Source organism: Myxocyprinus asiaticus, chromosome 10, assembly GCF_019703515.2.
Source record: "Myxocyprinus asiaticus isolate MX2 ecotype Aquarium Trade chromosome 10, UBuf_Myxa_2, whole genome shotgun sequence".
Taxonomy (NCBI): Eukaryota; Metazoa; Chordata; class Actinopteri; order Cypriniformes; family Catostomidae; genus Myxocyprinus; species Myxocyprinus asiaticus.
In genome coordinates this window covers 23240403-23261220 of record NC_059353.1, presented here as the reverse complement: position 1 = coordinate 23261220, position 20818 = coordinate 23240403, and the positions used below count along the sequence as shown (strand labels likewise).

The 20818-nt window shown below is 42.0% G+C and overlaps 1 protein-coding gene across 1 annotated transcript in view; it reads left to right on the top strand.

The window, feature by feature from the left end:
- col6a3 (collagen, type VI, alpha 3) overlaps positions 1 to 20818 on the top strand; it is a 50884-nt gene that overhangs the window by 5876 nt on the left and 24190 nt on the right. The window contains exons 2-16 of the mRNA XM_051709513.1: positions 1704 to 2300; positions 2599 to 3239; positions 3396 to 4086; positions 4261 to 4860; positions 5062 to 5658; positions 5957 to 6597; positions 6754 to 7444; positions 7619 to 8218; positions 8419 to 9018; positions 10552 to 10713; positions 13925 to 14536; positions 18114 to 18725; positions 18918 to 19511; positions 19637 to 20251; positions 20347 to 20681. Coding sequence (XP_051565473.1) covers positions 1704 to 2300; positions 2599 to 3239; positions 3396 to 4086; positions 4261 to 4860; positions 5062 to 5658; positions 5957 to 6597; positions 6754 to 7444; positions 7619 to 8218; positions 8419 to 9018; positions 10552 to 10713; positions 13925 to 14536; positions 18114 to 18725; positions 18918 to 19511; positions 19637 to 20251; positions 20347 to 20681 — 8588 coding nt within the window. The remainder of the gene's footprint in view (positions 1 to 1703; positions 2301 to 2598; positions 3240 to 3395; positions 4087 to 4260; positions 4861 to 5061; positions 5659 to 5956; positions 6598 to 6753; positions 7445 to 7618; positions 8219 to 8418; positions 9019 to 10551; positions 10714 to 13924; positions 14537 to 18113; positions 18726 to 18917; positions 19512 to 19636; positions 20252 to 20346; positions 20682 to 20818) is intronic.

Sequence of the window (20818 nt, the reverse complement as noted above, 5' to 3'; positions counted from 1 at the left end):
TAATATCCTAAAACATCAACAATGACTACACATGTAGTGTAATGCATTGTGCTGTTTGCTTAGTATGTCCCCAATCTCACCTGACAATGTTTGTTTCTTAGCTGAGGGTCGTAGACCAAGAAGAGATGTTGTCTTCCTGCTGGATGGATCAGATGGCACAAGGAATGGGTTCCCAGCAATGAAAGAGTTTGTTCAAAGAATGGTGGAGAGACTGGAAGTTGCTGAGAACAGAGATCGCGTTTCTGTGGTCCAGTACAGCAGAGACGCAGAGGTCAATTTCAATCTAAACACGTACACAAAAAAGGAAGGCATTCTTGATGCTTTAAGAGGTCTGAGACACAAAGGAGGCAGACCCCTCAACACGGGGGCAGCTCTCCAGTACGTCAGAGACAATGTCTTTACTGCGTCCTCTGGCAGCAGACGACTGGAGGCTGTGCCACAGATACTTATTGTGCTTAGTGGGGGAAGGTCATTTGACAGTGTTGATACAGCAGCCTCCTCTCTAAAAGAGCTTGGAATCTTGACCTTCGGAATTGGCTCAAGAGCCTCTGATAGCAGAGAATTGCAGATAATCTCATCTGACCCCAATTACGCGCTCTCCGTGTCTGACTTCAGTGAGCTTCCAAATGTTCAAGAACAGCTGCTGGCCTCAGTACAGGCTGTTGCAATGCCCATCACTCCAACATCGCCAGCTGTTACTGGTATGTGCATGGCAGAACTTCCCAAGAGCTAGCTCACTTGCTGTACCTTGTCGTTCTACTTTATCTCCCTAAGTAATTTTGAGCAGTGAGACAATTACCCACAGCCTAGATAGTCAACGAGTTGATGAACTAATGTGAAATTCTACAGATTTATGAATGCTATGAAAATAACTTGGTATTAACGACGCTTTTTTCCCCTAGCTGATTACACCTTACCAAGAAAGGACGTAGTATTTCTGCTGGACGGTTCAGATGGAAATAGGAATTCTTTCCCAGCAATGCGTGAATTTGTTCAAAGAGTAGTGGAGCAATTCAACATAGATGCAAACGAAGACCATGTTTCTGTGGTGCAGTACAGTAGAGACACTGAGGTCCATTTCTATCTGAATACCTACACTTCAAAGGAAGACATTCTTGACAGTGTCAGAGGTCTGAGACACAAAGGAGGGAGACCCCTCAACACGGGTGCAGCTCTCCAGTACGTCAAAGATAATGTCTTTACAGCCTCCTATGGCAGCAGACGACTGGAGGGTGTGCCGCAGATACTGATTGTGCTAAGTGGGGGAAAGTCATTTGACAGTGTTGATACAGCAGCCTCCTCTCTGAAAGAGCTTGGAGTCTTGACCTTCGGAATCGGCTCAAGAGGCTCTGATAGCAGAGAATTGCAGAGAATCTCATATGACCCCAATTACGCTCTGTCCGTGTCCGACTTCACCGAGCTTCCAAATGTCCAAGAACAGCTGCTGGCCTCCGTACAGGCTGTTGCAATGCCAACTACGCCAACTTCACCGACAGTGATCGGTATGTCATGGCAGAACTTTGCAAGAGCTTGCTCACATGCAGTCTTTTGTCAGCATGAAAACTTTTTCTCCCTAAGTAGTTGTGAGCAGTTCGATCATTAGCCACAGCTTAGATAGTTAATGAGTTGATGAACTAATTCAACTTTTTAAAGTTGTATTAATAATATTGCCATTTTAATTTTGTTGTTTTTTTTCCCCCTAGCTGATTACACCATACCAAGAAAGGATGTAGTAATTTTGCTGGACGGCTCAGATGGCACTAGGAATTCTTTCCCAGCAATGCGTGAATTTGTGCAAAGAGTAGTAGAGCAATTTAACATAGAGGCAAACAGAGACCGTGTTTCTGTGGTGCAGTACAGTAAAGACGCTGTGGCCCATTTCTATCTTAATACCTACGCTACAAAGGAGGAGATCCTTAACACTGTCAGGAGTCTTAGGCACAGAGGAGGGAGACCCCTCAACACAGGGGCAGCTCTCCAGTACGTGATGAACAATGTCTTCACTGCCTCTGCTGGGAGTAGAAGGCAAGAGGGTGTTCCTCAGGTTCTTATACTTTTCAGTGGAGGACGCTCAAACGATAACATAGACACACCTGCCTCTGCTCTGAAAGAGAGTGGGGTCTTAATTTTTGGCATTGGCACCAGAAATTCGAGCAGAGAGGTACAGATAATTGCCAGTGGTCCTACCTATGCACAGTCCATCCCTGAGTTCTCTGACCTTCCCAGTGTCCAGCAGCAGTTTTTGAGCTCACTGAACAATGTGCTTGTGCAAGTCCTGCAGATGACACCTACTGTTATGGGTAAGGCAGTGTCCCACACGTCTTTATAAACCGAAAACTGAGCCCTCGCTCTAATGCATGTCGTAGATGGAAAACATTTTAGAGCTCAACTGTAATGCATGTTAGCAAAGCCCTAGGAAATTAGCCTAACAAGCCAAGCGTTTGAACTCTTTCAAGCATAAGATTGGTTGTAAATGTATCTGAAAGGATGGGAGATTTGTTTCCCATTTGTAGTTGCCATCTACAGCATACTACACCTACCAATAATCGCAGACAGCGAGTGCTCACATGACTTTGTGTTCCATTTCCATACTCGTAGTTGAACGAAGGATGGCTGGGAGGGATGTAGTGTTCCTGCTGGATGGTTCAGATGGCACTAGGAGCTCTTTTCCAGCAATGCGTGACTTTGTTGAAAGGATGGTGGAGAGATTGAATATGTCTGAGAGACGAGACCGTGTGTCTGTGGTGCAGTTCAGCAGAGATCCAGAGGCCCATTTCTATCTTAACACATACACGAATAAGGAGGACATTCTTGACACGGTCAGGGGCCTGAGGCACAAAGGAGGGAGACCCCTCAACACAGGGGCGGCTCTGCAGTACGTGAGAGACAGTGTCTTCACTGCCTCCTCAGGAAGCAGACGTGTAGAGGGTGTGCCACAGTTACTGATTCTGCTGAGTGGTGGAAGGTCATTTGATAATGTTGACATACCGGCCACCTCCCTGAAAGAGCTTGGAGTATTGATCTTTGGGATAGGGTCAAGGAGCTCTGACAGCAGGGAACTGCAGAGGATCTCCCATGACCCAAGTTATGTACTCTCAGTGAGTGACTTCTCTGACCTTCCCAGTGTCCAACAGCAGCTTTTCACCAACATTAACACGGTACTTGTAGAGGGCACGCCTATCACTACCACAATAATAGGTAAGAGAAAGACAAAACTGGCTTGCTTTAATGCCCCTCATTTTTTATGATCGTAGCAAAATGTATTTTATTGTTCCTGTAGTCCTAATGAGTTGTGGAAGAAAAACTACTCGGTGAATAGTACAACTTAGTGGGAGGTGACATGAAATCAAATAGAAAGTAATATCCTAAAACATCAACAATGACTACACATGTAGTGTAATGCATTGTGCTGTTTGCTTAGTATGTCCCCAATCTCACCTGACAATGTTTGTTTCTTAGCTGAGGGTCGTAGACCAAGAAGAGATGTTGTCTTCCTGCTGGATGGATCAGATGGCACAAGGAATGGGTTCCCAGCAATGAAAGAGTTTGTTCAAAGAATGGTGGAGAGACTGGAAGTTGCTGAGAACAGAGATCGCGTTTCTGTGGTCCAGTACAGCAGAGACGCAGAGGTCAATTTCAATCTAAACACGTACACAAAAAAGGAAGGCATTCTTGATGCTTTAAGAGGTCTGAGACACAAAGGAGGCAGACCCCTCAACACGGGGGCAGCTCTCCAGTACGTCAGAGACAATGTCTTTACTGCGTCCTCTGGCAGCAGACGACTGGAGGCTGTGCCACAGATACTTATTGTGCTTAGTGGGGGAAGGTCATTTGACAGTGTTGATACAGCAGCCTCCTCTCTAAAAGAGCTTGGAATCTTGACCTTCGGAATTGGCTCAAGAGCCTCTGATAGCAGAGAATTGCAGATAATCTCATCTGACCCCAATTACGCGCTCTCCGTGTCTGACTTCAGTGAGCTTCCAAATGTTCAAGAACAGCTGCTGGCCTCAGTACAGGCTGTTGCAATGCCCATCACTCCAACATCGCCAGCTGTTACTGGTATGTGCATGGCAGAACTTCCCAAGAGCTAGCTCACTTGCTGTACCTTGTCGTTCTACTTTATCTCCCTAAGTAATTTTGAGCAGTGAGACAATTACCCACAGCCTAGATAGTCAACGAGTTGATGAACTAATGTGAAATTCTACAGATTTATGAATGCTATGAAAATAACTTGGTATTAACGACGCTTTTTTCCCCTAGCTGATTACACCTTACCAAGAAAGGACGTAGTATTTCTGCTGGACGGTTCAGATGGAAATAGGAATTCTTTCCCAGCAATGCGTGAATTTGTTCAAAGAGTAGTGGAGCAATTCAACATAGATGCAAACGAAGACCATGTTTCTGTGGTGCAGTACAGTAGAGACACTGAGGTCCATTTCTATCTGAATACCTACACTTCAAAGGAAGACATTCTTGACAGTGTCAGAGGTCTGAGACACAAAGGAGGGAGACCCCTCAACACGGGTGCAGCTCTCCAGTACGTCAAAGATAATGTCTTTACAGCCTCCTATGGCAGCAGACGACTGGAGGGTGTGCCGCAGATACTGATTGTGTTAAGTGGGGGAAAGTCATTTGACAGTGTTGATACAGCAGCCTCCTCTCTGAAAGAGCTTGGAGTCTTGACCTTCGGAATCGGCTCAAGAGGCTCTGATAGCAGAGAATTGCAGAGAATCTCATATGACCCCAATTACGCTCTGTCCGTGTCCGACTTCACCGAGCTTCCAAATGTCCAAGAACAGCTGCTGGCCTCCGTACAGGCTGTTGCAATGCCAACTACGCCAACTTCACCGACAGTGATCGGTATGTCATGGCAGAACTTTGCAAGAGCTTGCTCACATGCAGTCTTTTGTCAGCATGAAAACTTTTTCTCCCTAAGTAGTTGTGAGCAGTTCGATCATTAGCCACAGCTTAGATAGTTAATGAGTTGATGAACTAATTCAACTTTTTAAAGTTGTATTAATAATATTGCCATTTTAATTTTGTTGTTTTTTTCCCCCCTAGCTGATTACACCATACCAAGAAAGGATGTAGTAATTTTGCTGGACGGCTCAGATGGCACTAGGAATTCTTTCCCAGCAATGCGTGAATTTGTGCAAAGAGTAGTAGAGCAATTTAACATAGAGGCAAACAGAGACCGTGTTTCTGTGGTGCAGTACAGTAAAGACGCTGTGGCCCATTTCTATCTTAATACCTACGCTACAAAGGAGGAGATCCTTAACACTGTCAGGAGTCTTAGGCACAGAGGAGGGAGACCCCTCAACACAGGGGCAGCTCTCCAGTACGTGATGAACAATGTCTTCACTGCCTCTGCTGGGAGTAGAAGGCAAGAGGGTGTTCCTCAGGTTCTTATACTTTTCAGTGGAGGACGCTCAAACGATAACATAGACACACCTGCCTCTGCTCTGAAAGAGAGTGGGGTCTTAATTTTTGGCATTGGCACCAGAAATTCGAGCAGAGAGGTACAGATAATTGCCAGTGGTCCTACCTATGCACAGTCCATCCCTGAGTTCTCTGACCTTCCCAGTGTCCAGCAGCAGTTTTTGAGCTCACTGAACAATGTGCTTGTGCAAGTCCTGCAGATGACACCTACTGTTATGGGTAAGGCAGTGTCCCACACGTCTTTATAAACCGAAAACTGAGCCCTCGCTCTAATGCATGTCGTAGATGGAAAACATTTTAGAGCTCAACTGTAATGCATGTTAGCAAAGCCCTAGGAAATTAGCCTAACAAGCCAAGCGTTTGAACTCTTTCAAGCATAAGATTGGTTGTAAATGTATCTGAAAGGATGGGAGATTTGTTTCCCATTTGTAGTTGCCATCTACAGCATACTACACCTACCAATAATCGCAGACAGCGAGTGCTCACATGACTTTGTGTTCCATTTCCATACTCGTAGTTGAACGAAGGATGGCTGGGAGGGATGTAGTGTTCCTGCTGGATGGTTCAGATGGCACTAGGAGCTCTTTTCCAGCAATGCGTGACTTTGTTGAAAGGATGGTGGAGAGATTGAATATGTCTGAGAGACGAGACCGTGTGTCTGTGGTGCAGTTCAGCAGAGATCCAGAGGCCCATTTCTATCTTAACACATACACGAATAAGGAGGACATTCTTGACACGGTCAGGGGCCTGAGGCACAAAGGAGGGAGACCCCTCAACACAGGGGCGGCTCTGCAGTACGTGAGAGACAGTGTCTTCACTGCCTCCTCAGGAAGCAGACGTGTAGAGGGTGTGCCACAGTTACTGATTCTGCTGAGTGGTGGAAGGTCATTTGATAATGTTGACATACCGGCCACCTCCCTGAAAGAGCTTGGAGTATTGATCTTTGGGATAGGGTCAAGGAGCTCTGACAGCAGGGAACTGCAGAGGATCTCCCATGACCCAAGTTATGTACTCTCAGTGAGTGACTTCTCTGACCTTCCCAGTGTCCAACAGCAGCTTTTCACCAACATTAACACGGTACTTGTAGAGGGCACGCCTATCACTACCACAATAATAGGTAAGAGAAAGACAAAACTGGCTTGCTTTAATGCCCCTCATTTTTTATGATCGTAGCAAAATGTATTTTATTGTTCCTGTAGTCCTAATGAGTTGTGGAAGAAAAACTACTCGGTGAATAGTACAACTTAGTGGGAGGTGACATGAAATCAAATAGAAAGTAATATCCTAAAACATCAACAATGACTACACATGTAGTGTAATGCATTGTGCTGTTTGCTTAGTATGTCCCCAATCTCACCTGACAATGTTTGTTTCTTAGCTGAGGGTCGTAGACCAAGAAGAGATGTTGTCTTCCTGCTGGATGGATCAGATGGCACAAGGAATGGGTTCCCAGCAATGAAAGAGTTTGTTCAAAGAATGGTGGAGAGACTGGAAGTTGCTGAGAACAGAGATCGCGTTTCTGTGGTCCAGTACAGCAGAGACGCAGAGGTCAATTTCAATCTAAACACGTACACAAAAAAGGAAGGCATTCTTGATGCTTTAAGAGGTCTGAGACACAAAGGAGGCAGACCCCTCAACACGGGGGCAGCTCTCCAGTACGTCAGAGACAATGTCTTTACTGCGTCCTCTGGCAGCAGACGACTGGAGGCTGTGCCACAGATACTTATTGTGCTTAGTGGGGGAAGGTCATTTGACAGTGTTGATACAGCAGCCTCCTCTCTAAAAGAGCTTGGAATCTTGACCTTCGGAATTGGCTCAAGAGCCTCTGATAGCAGAGAATTGCAGATAATCTCATCTGACCCCAATTACGCGCTCTCCGTGTCTGACTTCAGTGAGCTTCCAAATGTTCAAGAACAGCTGCTGGCCTCAGTACAGGCTGTTGCAATGCCCATCACTCCAACATCGCCAGCTGTTACTGGTATGTGCATGGCAGAACTTCCCAAGAGCTAGCTCACTTGCTGTACCTTGTCGTTCTACTTTATCTCCCTACGTAATTTTGAGCAGTGAGACAATTACCCACAGCCTAGATAGTCAATGAGTTGATGAACTAATGTGAAATTCTACAGATTTATGAATGCTATGAAAATAACTTGGTATTAACGACACTTTTTTCCCCTAGCTGATTACACCTTACCAAGAAAGGACGTAGTATTTCTGCTGGACGGTTCAGATGGAAATAGGAATTCTTTCCCAGCAATGCGTGAATTTGTTCAAAGAGTAGTGGAGCAATTCAACATAGATGCAAACGAAGACCATGTTTCTGTGGTGCAGTACAGTAGAGACACTGAGGTCCATTTCTATCTGAATACCTACACTTCAAAGGAAGACATTCTTGACAGTGTCAGAGGTCTGAGACACAAAGGAGGGAGACCCCTCAACACGGGTGCAGCTCTCCAGTACGTCAAAGATAATGTCTTTACAGCCTCCTATGGCAGCAGACGACTGGAGGGTGTGCCGCAGATACTGATTGTGCTAAGTGGGGGAAAGTCATTTGACAGTGTTGATACAGCAGCCTCCTCTCTGAAAGAGCTTGGAGTCTTGACCTTCGGAATCGGCTCAAGAGGCTCTGATAGCAGAGAATTGCAGAGAATCTCATATGACCCCAATTACGCTCTGTCCGTGTCCGACTTCACCGAGCTTCCAAATGTCCAAGAACAGCTGCTGGCCTCCGTACAGGCTGTTGCAATGCCAACTACGCCAACTTCACCGACAGTGATCGGTATGTCATGGCAGAACTTTGCAAGAGCTTGCTCACATGCAGTCTTTTGTCAGCATGAAAACTTTTTCTCCCTAAGTAGTTGTGAGCAGTTCGATCATTAGCCACAGCTTAGATAGTTAATGAGTTGATGAACTAATTCAACTTTTTAAAGTTGTATTAATAATATCGCCATTTTAATTATGTTGTTTTTCCCCCTCTAGCTGATTACACTATACCAAGAAAGGATGTAGTAATTTTGCTGGACGGTTCTGATGGCACCAGGAATTCTTTCTCAGCAATGCGTGAATTTGTTCAAAGAGTAGTAGAGCAATTTAACATAGATGCAAACAGAGACCGTGTTTCTGTGGTGCAATACAGTAGAGATGCTGAGGCCCATTTCTATCTGAATACCTACACTACAAAGGATGACATTCTTGATAGTGTCAGAGGTCTGAAACACAAAGGAGGGAGACCCCTCAACACAGGGGCAGCTCTCCAGTACATCAGAAACAATGTTTTTACTGCGTCCTCTGGCAGCAGAAGACTGGAGGGTGTGCCACAGATACTTATTATTCTTAGTGGGGGAAGGTCATTTGACAGTGTTGATACAGCAGCCTCCTCTCTGAAAGAGCTTGGAGTCTTGACCTTTGGAATAGGTTTAAGAGGCTCTGATAGCAGAGAATTGCAGAGAATTTCTCATGATCCTGATTCCATACTCTTTTTAAGGGACTTTGCTTACCTTTCCAGTGTCCTACAGCAGCTTTTCACCAACATTGATATGGTAGTTGTGAAGGCTACATCATCCACTCCCATAATCATAGGTAAGTAACATTAGACTGAATTGTCATATTGCATTTGATCTCCTTTTTGTTCATTCTGCTCTCATGTCAAAACATCAACAACTTCTTTGTGCATCTTTTTGTTTATAACAATCACTACATTTAACATTGTGATTTTCTTAAGCCTTTTTTATACTTTGGAATTAGCCAAACTTTTTTCTCCTAGACGAACTAAAGTTCCCATTGCGAAAAAAGCCGCCATTTTTCCCACGTGTAACGTCGTTTTAAAATTAATTTGTTTAGTGTGATTTCACGGTGTTCAACATACTGTTTTAGCCACAAATAAATCCAATAATGCTGTTTTTTCTCTCCATGGACCAACGCTTTTAGCGCTGTGCTGCTTCTTTGCTTTATTAAATTTGTCATGGCCCTTTCACTTTTAAAAACTCAAATCTCTCTCCTCTCATTTGTCATGGCCGTGATGTCTTTGTAGAGTTTGTGTTGCAAATCATGTAAAAAAGTATACTTAAACACAATCTCTGCGAGACGGGCTTCAAAGTTATTCATGTTAAAGGAAAAGTTCGCCCAAAAATGAAAATTTGCTGATAATTTACTCACCCTCAGGCCATCCAAGATGTATCTGAGTTTCTTTCTTCATCCAAACAGAATTTAAGACTTTTAGAATTTCATTTCAGGCCCCCTCTTCTAAAAAATGCAAGTGAGTGTCCTCCATTTTTTGACGGTTCAAAATAATCCACACGACTCCAGTCGACAAATAAAGGTCTTCTGAACCCAAACGATTGATTATTTTTGGAAACAAAACAATACTTATATACTTTCTAACTACAAATGTTCGCTTTGGTACACCTCTGTGACGTGCGCTCATGAGAGGGATGATGTAAGCTCGTTGGTAAGGTCACGTGTCACGTGGAGGAGGAGTCAGGAAGCGTGTCATTGTTTACATCGTTTTTTTTTTTTTATTATTATTATTATTTGGAAAAAATGTTTTTAATTATTTTTAAATTGTTTTGGACTGTTTTTGTTTGTGAACAGCACATGTTTCTCTTGTAAACAATGACGAGCTTCCTGCCTCCTCCTCCACGTGACGCGTGACAATACCAATGAGCTTATGTCATCCCTCTCATGAACGTCGCAGAGATGTACCAAAGCGAACATTTGTAGTTAAAAAGTATATAAGTATTGTTTTGTTTCTAAAAAAAATAATCAATCGTTTACGTTCAGAAGAACTTTATTTGTCGACTGGAGTTATGTGGATTATTTTGATTCATCCTAAATATGCATTTTGGACCGTCAAAAAATGGAGGACATTCACTTGCATTGTTTAAAGGAGGAGGCCTGAAATTAAATCCTAAAAGTCTTAAATTCTGTTTTTATGAAGAAAGAAACTCAGATACATCTTGGATGGCCTGAGGGTGAGTATATTATCTGCAAATTTTCCTTTTTGGGTGAACTGTTCCTTTAACAACAGTAGCCTAGGTAACATCTCCTCAGCTGGCACATGTGATTGTAAATAAAAAGCGTCACGTCCAAACCACACCCACGAATAGTTTTAACCAATCATCAATGCTCTTCGACCTGCCGAGTTCTCTTCGGTCAAGAATTTCAGAGACGTGCACGAACAGGAGAAATCTCACCAAACGAACACCGTGGCAGAACAAAAACCTCACTGCACTTTGTCATCATTTGCAGGCGAACTAAGCAAAGCCTGTCTGCGCAGTAAGTATAAATTATCCTTTAAAAGGAACTATATTGAATGGTACTAATACATTTGTATTCATTTGACTTTCATTAGTCGTGGTTTTTAAGGGTAGCACCACTATAATTATTGTTCATACTTTGGGTTAGAAGTATTTCACTATGTATTCATCTTTGATGTGTAACTACTCCTGCATTGTTTGTGGTACGGACATGAATGATGTTTCAAATCATTCAGCTTCTTGAGGAGAGGTGTGCTATCACTTTTATAAACAATTTGACTAACACTTCGCCCATAAAGTTATATTCATGGAAGGGTACTAGCCATATTTAGTGACCTATCAGCAGACGACTCTCATAGAGGGGTGTTTAGCTGATCAACCATCTGGTATCCCAGCCTGACCAGATGACAACTGCTCAAAAACCCTCTTTAAACAGCACAACAGACCAGCCTAACCAGTTTGCCCAGGCTGGGAGACCAGTTGAGACAAATAAAGCAGCTTAGACTGCTTAGACTACCTGCTTTAGTTTATAGAGAGGTTTGTATTATGTGCATTTCTTACCATCCATTAAGCCTTTTTCAGTTAAGTAAATGAACGGTCATCAGTGTTCATTGAACTTGACAATAAATCTCAACATTTTAAACTCTTTCTTTCACCTGACAAGGTACTATGTGTTTTATCACCATACAAAAGAATAAGATGTGGTATATATCAAGGTGATGCTCAAAGTGTTACAGTCCATGTGGGACAATTAGGACCAGGACTCTGTTCATTTTACTCTTTAAGGAATAAACATAGCCAAATCAATTGTCTTGGTAGATAAAGCATTAAAAGAAAGTTTTAAGCCAATTTGCTTTCTAAATATTGCTTTCATTGTTGATGTGTCAGCAGCATGTTAATCTCCCAATGGTATTTAAAAAAATCAAACTTGTGTCATTCTACTCAAGTTAGAGGAATTATATTGTAAATGGGTTTTATGTATGTTACAAGACTATTGTCCTCTTGTCTTTGTTCAAATGTTTGAGTGGTGCAGTTCTTAAATATGTTCAAGGCCTCTTTGTGGGGTAGATAATTTCAGTGAGTTTGTCAGGTATTCGTTTGTCTCCCTGGACCTGCAGACAGCACATGATGAATTTATATATATATATATATATATGTATGTATTACACATACATACAGTGCATCCGGAAAGTATTCACAGCGCTTCCTTTTTCCACATTTTGTTATGTTACAGCCTTATTCCAAAATTGATTAAATTCATTATTTTCCTCAATTCTACAAACAATACCCCATAATGACAACGTGAAAGAAGTTTGTTTAAAAAAACCCAAAACAAAAAAAAAGAACACATGTACATAAGTATTCACAGCCTTTGCTCAATACTTTGTTGAAACACCTTTGGCACCAATTACAGCCTCAAGTCTTTGAGTATGATGCTACAAGCTTGGCACACCTATTTTTGGGCAGTTTCTCCCATTCTTCTTTGCAGGACCTCTCAAGCTCCATCAGGTTGGATGGGGAGCGTCAGTGCACAGCCATTTTCAGATCTCTCCAGAGATGTTCAATCGGGTTCAAGTCTGGGCTCTGGCTGGGCCACTCAAGGACATTCACAGAGTTGTCCCGGAGCAGCTCCTTTGTTTTCTTGGCTGTGTGCTTAGGGTCGTTGTCTTGTCCTGGAAGATGAACCTTCGCCCCAGTCTGAGTTCCAGAGCTCTCTGGATCAGGGTTTCATCAAGGATGTCTCTGTACATTGCTGCATTCATCTTTCCCTCGATCCTGACTAGTCTCCCAGTTCCTGCCACTGAAAAACATCCCCACAGCATGATGCTGCCACCACCATGCTTCACTGTAGGGATGGTATTGGCCAGGTGATGAGCGGTGCCTGGTTTCCCCCAGACATGACGCTTGCCATTCAGGCCAAAGAGTTCAATCTTTGTTTCTCATGGTCTGAGAGTCCTTCAGGTGCCTTTTGACAAACTCCAGGTGGGCTGTCATATGCCTTTTACTGAGGAGTGGCTTCCGTATGGCCACTCTACCATACAGGCCTGATTGGTGGAGTGCTGCAGAGATGGTTTTCTTCTGGAAGGTTCTGTCAGAGTGACCATCGGGTTCTTGGTCACTTCACTGACTAAGGCCCTTTTCCCCCGATCGCTCAGTTTGGCCAGGCGGCCAGCTCTAGGAAGAGTCCTGGTGGTTCCAAACTACTTCCATTTACGGATGATGGAGGCCACTGTGCTCATTGGGACTTTCAATGCTGCAGAAATTTCTGTACCCTTCCCCAGATCTGTGCCTTGATACAATCCTGTCTCGGAGGTCTACAGACAATTCCTTGGACTTCATGGCTTGGTTTGTGCTCTGACATGCACTGTTAACTGTGGGACCTTATATAGACAGGTGTGTGCCTTTCCAAATCATGTCCAATCAACTGAATTTACCACAGGTGGACTCCAATCAAGTTGTAGAAACATCTCAAGGATGATCAGTGGAAACAGGATGCACCTGAGCTCAATTTTGAGTGTCATGGCAAAGGCTGTGAATACTTATGTACATGTGATTTTTATTTTTTTATTTTTTCGTTTTTTATTTTTAATAAATTTGCAAAGATTTCAAACAAACTTCTTTCAGGTTGTCATTATGGGGTATTGTTTGTAGAATTTTGAGGAAAATAATTAATTTAATCCATTTTGGAATAAGGCTGTAACATAACAAAATGCAGAAAAAGTGAAGTGCTGTGAATACTTTCCGGATGCACTATGTGTGTGTGTGTGTGTGTGTGTGTGTGTGTGTGTGTGTGTGTGTGTGTGTATATATATATATATATATATATATATATATATATATATATATATTTATTTTCTTGAAAAATTAAGGGATCAAACAGTCCCTAACTGTCACTATTTATAGCTTTTACACTGTCACTATCAACAATGTATGTTGTTGTCTAATACTATTCACTCAAATGCAATTCAAATTTTTACAATGAAGTATCATTATTTTTACAGCTGATGTATAATGTGTGCAGTATGCATGAACAAAAGTTTAATGTTTATTTACTGAATAGTACAGGTTATTAGTCAGGTTCATTTTTCAAGGCCAATGGGTTGTACAAATTGTCATTATATTTATGTCTCTGGATATGATGCTATTGTTTAAGTTTTTTTCATGTCTGGGCCCTCCTCCAGTCAGCATAATTTGATATTTAATCAGTACTTTTTTTACATTCATTTCAGCGGAGTCCCAAGGACCCAAGAAGGACGTCGTCTTTGTAATCGATGGTTCTGATGGTGTTGGCAGGGAGTTCCCAATTATCCAGGAGTTTGTTCGCAGAGTTGTGGAGAACCTCAATATTGGTGAGAACAAGATCCGTGTCAGTGTGGTGCAGTATGGAGATTCTCCAAACGCAGACATATACCTCAACTCCCATAAGACCAAAGAAGGTGTCCTAAATGGCATCAAAGAACTCCGACATCGAGGGGGCAAACAGCGCAACCTTGGTCGGGCCATAGACTTTGTTGCTCGTGAAGTTCTGGCTTCAGGACGTGGTGGAAGAAAACAGGAGGGAGTTCCACAATTTCTTGTGGTGGTTTCAGGAGGAAAAGCAACAGACAATATAAGAACATCTGCAACAGCTCTCAAACAGTCAGGAATTGTCCCGTTTAGCATAGGGACAAGGGAAGTTGATACTCAGGAATTGCAGGTGATCTCCTATGTCCCCAAATATGCCTATGCAGTTGATGACTTGCCTGGTCTTTATACCGTTCAGGACACACTCATAACGTCCTTGACTGAGCTATCTAGTGAAGAGTTAGCCAAATTGCGTCCTTTTTACCCTGCAGAATCAGGTAAGTGCAATAATCACATGATTCATTTTCATGATTGATGTGCTACAACATTGAGATATGCCTGTGAAGGTTTAAATTCATCCAGGTCATTGCAGACTGTAAATTTCATTCATGGACTTTTCTTTGAAGTAGTTTTAAAACTCATCCACATCTAAAATTAGCATCTTGGAAATTTGTCTCTAAATGCACTTACTGTATATTACGATTAACAAATAAAAGTAACTCCCTCAGTAGTCAGAATTCACACATTCAAAGAAGTGATTCCCACAGCAATTTGTTAGTTATATGTAACAGTGGCTGCGTCTGAAAGCTGAAAAATGCTGCCTTTGCAGGCTGTATATAGAGGTTGGAAGGCATCAAGGCACGTCCGAATCCAATGTTTGCATCACATATTGTCTGTTAAGATGCCTTCATCTAGTCAGTTTTTAAGGCACCATAGGCATTTTTAAGTAGTGCAGTTTGGTGGTTGGTTTGGAATAATAAAAATGTCATCAATGGGTTGAATGAAAGCAGTAAGTTGGTTTATAAGCATTACATTTTTCTCTCTTTTTTTCAACTTATGACCCTATTTTTTTACAGAGAAATAAGCATTAAAGTTACTAAATATTTGATTGGTTATCTCTAAAGCAAACTTGAATGAGTAAACTTAGGTGGCAAACTACCTAATAAGTGACATAAACAGCTGTATTGGGCCCCCTACCACAGGTTCAGTAGAGCAAATAATTATTTGTGAGTGTATATAGCACTGGCTACACAGCCCGCCAGCTATATGCATGCCAATAGTCCAATGAAACGTGTCAAATCTACTTATATAATATATATTAGTTAAAAAAAAAAGGTATAGAGACATAACTATGTACATTTTTACATCTAAGAACTGCCATGGCGACATTAGCAACTGATTTTGTGTTTTTTTTTTTTTAAACACAAGATGTGAATAAAATGTCTAAGTGGAGTGTGGTTTAACTCAAAGTAAACAAGATGTCCTCGTGGTGATTGCGGGGCTTACTGAAGGTTGGACAGCGCAGAGAAGGGTTTGGTTTAAGTAGAGAGGGGTCGGTCACAGCACGTGCACTTTTGGTGGTCCGGGGTGTGTGGGTGGCGGCAGGGCCTAGCTAGTGGGGTGAAAGGTGGTAATGATTCTAGGGGCCCAAAGGTACTAATTTTAAACTGTATTTTTTAATAGGAAAGGGGCCCAGATTAACTTGCTACGGCCCTGGGTGGCGGCTTTCTTCAGCAGCTTGGCATCTCACGGGCCAGTGGAGAGCAAGGGTCATGATGCGGGCACAGGGAAGAGAACTGTCTCTCTAGGGCCGTGCTCTGCATTTCATGATTTTGCATGTCCACCTAGCCCCTGAAATGGAAATGGTAAATAGATTGTTAAGGGTAAATAAATTTGGCTTGCTGTCCATAAAGTAGGGGCTTGAGCATGAGGGGCTTGAGCTCTAATTTATTTGCACAGTCTTGGAATTTAAGTTGTGCATGTGAGTAATGTGTTTGGTTAGTAAAAAAATATTTTATCTTGAATTGATGTACTTCTAAAGCAGCTGTGCTAATAATCAACAGTTGATAGTTTTGCATTTTTTTAAACTTTATACTTTTGAATAAATTGACTTGTTAATCTGTAAAGTTTAAGGTTACTTGATGTTGGGTGTGTTTGGTTAGGTGAACCTGTAGGTAGGGGATCCACAGTTTTAAAATCTGCTTGTGGCCCCCAAAATGCTAGGGCTGGATCTGGTTGGATGGTCAACCGTTTGGACAATGAGGAAGAGTACCAGCACAGATTTTGGCACTGTTTTGGCAAATAATTTGCTGCTCGGTCTGAGCAAGTGAAACAGCTGCTTTCATCCATGAAGCAATGCTTTTAAAATCAGGAGAAAAAAGTGACCACCCGCGTCCAGGTGTGAAATTCAATCGCTGTTGATTCATTTAGTTTCTGTCAATAGGCGTTCATTCATTAAATCTTTTGTGTAATATCGGTTTATTGCAAGACCTGCGGAACCTGCTTGAAAATGGAAGATCTAGAAAACCAGTTGTGTTTGTTAGACAGAATCTGTATTGGAAAATATTTTTCAAGAAAAAAAAAACATTGAGGGGGCCTGGGTAGCTCAGTGATAAAAGGCGCTGGCTACCACCCCTGGAGTTCATTAGTTAAACACCCAGGGCGTGCTGAGTGACTCCAGCCAGGCCTCCTAAGCAACCAAATTGGCCCGGTTGCTAGGGAGGGTAGTCACATGGGATAACCTCCACGTGGTCGCCATAATGTGGTTCGTTCTCGGTGGGGCATGTGGTGAGTTGAGCGTGGATGCCGCGGTGGATGGCGTGAAGCCTCCACATGCGCTATGTCTCCGTGGCAATACGCTCAACAAGCCACATGATAAGATGCGCAGGTTGACGGTCTCAGACGTGGAGGCAGCTGGGATTCGTCCTCCGCCACCCGGATTGAGGCAAATCACTACGCGACCATGAGGACTTAAAAGCGCATTGGAAATTGGGCATTCCAAATTGGGTGAAGAAAAAACATTGAAAGATTAATATTTTATTTCTTTTCAATTTTGATGCACAATGGAGTCGAGTTTCAACTTTAGATTGGGTTCTACAAAAGTAGTAAAAGTATAAGCATGCTTTCATACCACAACAAACAAACAGCAAATGTGTGGGTTCTGTGTAACGCTTACTAATTAGCTGGATATTAAGTAATAATTTGTAAACATGAATAGTGTGTGAAGTGGTGAAAAATACTAAAAATTTCTGAAAACATTTGTAAATGTAAAAAGTTCATGAGCTTTGACATTTGTAAGCATTCAAATGTACATTAACAAATGATCAGTTAATCATTATATAACATTTGTTTACATCGTTTGTAAGTGCAAGGCCATATATGAAAGTTTAATAACATTTGTAAGTATTTAAATTTACATTAGGCCCTAAATAATGCTTAACAGATCATTAGTTAATGTAGTTAAATTCATTAGTAAACATTAACAAGTGCATTATCTAATATTTATATCTATTTGAATATGCATTTACTAATGATCTGTTAAGCTTTATTTAATGTTTGCTAATGATTTATTAATAAAATGTAGTATAAAGTGTTACCGGAACTTATACACAAGCAAACAAGGTACAGGTGATCACACTGAACTAATGAGCAGGAGTGCAGTTTTGTAGTTTTTACAGTAGTTTGTTTTTTTTCAATGTTATTAGATTTTATTATTATTCTAGTTTACAAAATGTTTTCATTCAGTTTTATTATTCCTTTACAATAATAACCCGAGGTTAAATGGCAGGGATGTGTACCATCCAGTTGTGATGAAGGTGCTTGGATGAGTTGCAAAACATCTTTAAAAGATTAAAAATAAAGTCCAGTTTCAAACTAATTGAATCTACTTGTCTGACATTCTGTATTGAAAATAAAGCTCTGCTGCAACCCTTTATATGATTTTACCATGCTGCTATTTGTGAATCCTGTCGTCTGACTTTCAGATGCATTTAAGTATTAAAAACCATGTTTGATTTTGTTTAATTTCATTTTAATTTTTGCCTCTAATTGTCATCCCTTTATTTCAAAACATAGCTCCAATTCCAACAGGACCTCGTGGAGATAAGAGGGATGTTGTGTTCCTTATTGATGGCACAACAAAGATGCGCAGTGAGTTCCCTGCTATAAGAAACATGATTCAGAGGGTGGTGGATAAGTTGGATGTGGGTCTGGACAATGTGAGGGTGTCAGTTGTGCAGTACAGTGATGATCCCAAACTGGAATTTCTCCTCAATGAGCACTCCACCAAGGAGGAAGTTCGCCAGGCATTACAAAGAATTAGAAGCAAAGGAGGCAGTGAGCTTAATACTGGGCAAGCTCTGGAATATGTCTCAAAGAACATCTATCAAAGATCTGCTGGTAGCCGTATAGAAGAGGGCGTGCCTCAGTTTCTCATCTTAGTGACCGGAGGAAAGTCCAATGATGATGTATCTGGTCCTGCCAACCAACTGAAGTTAAGCAATGTTGCCCCCTTAGCAGTTGGAGCTCATAATGCTGATGCAGAAGAACTCAAACTAATTTCCTTCAGCCCAGAACTAACCTACACCATTAGAGACTTCCAGCAGCTACCTAGAGTGGAACAAGAGCTTTTTAACAAAGTCAGTACAATGACCAAAACAGTAACTTCTGTCACACCTATGCCTGGAGGTATCCTTCTCTTCTCTTTTTTTTTTTTTTTACCCCTTTTTTATAATTATTATTATTATTATAGTATTATTATTGCAGAAGATTTTATTGTAAATTTAATGTCATATTTATTTTTATACAAACACAAAAACATAAGTACAGTAAACTGTGTATAATAGATTTGATAGTAATGTAATTTCTGTTTCTCATAAGTCAAACTCAGCCTTGGAAGAAAGGACATCATCTTCCTCATTGACGGCTCTGACAGTGTTGGACCAAACGGTGTTGCTCACATCCGTGACTTTATCTTGAAAGTTGTTGAGCAGCTTGATGTGCAACCTGACCAAGTTCGTGTGGCTTTGGTGCAGTATGGTGAAAGACCTAAAACTGAATTCTCTTTGAACTCCCACAACAACAAGCAGTCTGTCATCTCTGCAATCAAGAGACTGCGTCACATGGGTGGACGTGGTGCTGACCTAGCTGAGGCTATACAGTATGTGATTCGAAATGAGCTCCAAGCTTCTGCTGGGGTACGTCCATCAGAGGCTTCCCAGCATTTGGTGGTTCTTACTGGTGGAAGGTCGTCCTCTGATGTATCTTTATATGGCCCACTCCTCAAAGGCTCTCGGGTCAACTGTATAGGAATCGGTGCAGAGAATGCAGACACAAAACAGCTGGAACAGATTGCAACCACCTCTGCTGACGTCCTGCAGGTGGCTACATTCCCAAGTCTTCCAAACATAAAAAGCCAGTTTATAGCCAGACTTAATGGAACAATTGTAGATGAACCTTCCCCTGATGAACCAAGTGAGTGGAGCATTCATTTTATTGTTATGTTAGACGTACACAATGGGTATTTAAAAAACAAAAATAGGCTATTTATGATGAATAGAATTGGACTGTGTCATTCTGTTTTGTCTTGTCTCTCTTAGGTCCTGGGCTCCCACAGGCAAAGGCTGCTGACATTGTCTTTTTAGTTGATGGGTCAATTAATCTTGGCAGGGAAAATTTTAAAGAGGTCATGGAATTCATTCTCAATTTAATTGACCTGTTCTTTACGGAGAGAGACAAACTTCAGATTGGTCTAGCACATTATGCTGCAGATGTGACAGATGTCTTCTACCTCAATTCCTACAAAAATAAGGATGACATCATTAGCGCCATATCCCGAGTAGAGTACAAGGGAGGTCGGGAAATTAAAACAGGCAGTGCCATTCGCCATGTTCAGCAAACACACTTTGTAAAAGAAAGAGGCAGTCGGAAAGATGAGGGCATTCCACAGATCCTGATGGTAGTCACTGGTGGACGGTCAAAGGATGACAGCAAGTCAGCAGCACTAGCTCTTAAAGCCACTGGTGTGCGCATCTACGCTGTTGGGGTGGGTGATCTTGAGGATGAGCTTAATAAATTGGGCAGTGAGGCAACCACGGTGGCCCGAGCCAGTACCTTCCAAGAGCTCTCTGAGCTGAATGAGCAGATTTTGGAAACACTTGATGATGAGGTGAAAGGAATAAAACTGTGCACAGGAGTACAGGATGCTACAAGAGGTTTGGTTCTAAGTGTATTTTTTCTTAAAGGAAATATTGGTTAAATGTACTGAACAGTGATTTACTTAATCCCGTCTTTTTCTCCACCCTGGCAGCATGCAGGTTGGATGTTCTTGTGGGGTTTGACGTAGCTTCCCAGAATATTTTTGCTGCTCAGAGGTCATTAGAGTCTAAGATATCTGCTATTCTCCAACGCATTACCCAGATGCAGCCTATCAGCTGCACCTCTGGCCAGGTCCCCTCAGTACAGGTGGGCATGCTAGCGATGGACTCTGCCTCAGAGCCTGTTCAGCTAGACTTCACTGACAGATACACAGATCTTCTTGAGCAATTCAAGGCCCTGCGCAGCCGTGGACCTTTTGTTTTGAATGCCGCCACAATCAAAGCTTATTCTGACCGATTCAAATCTCAGCCTTCGGACAGTATCAAGGTACAATTCTCCTCCTCAATGAGGGCAAAGTTTAACAAACACATCTCTAACTATCAACACACTAGCACACTAACACATGATTGCATACTATCTCTATATATTTACAAAGAATTATCTATGCTATAAATACAATTGTT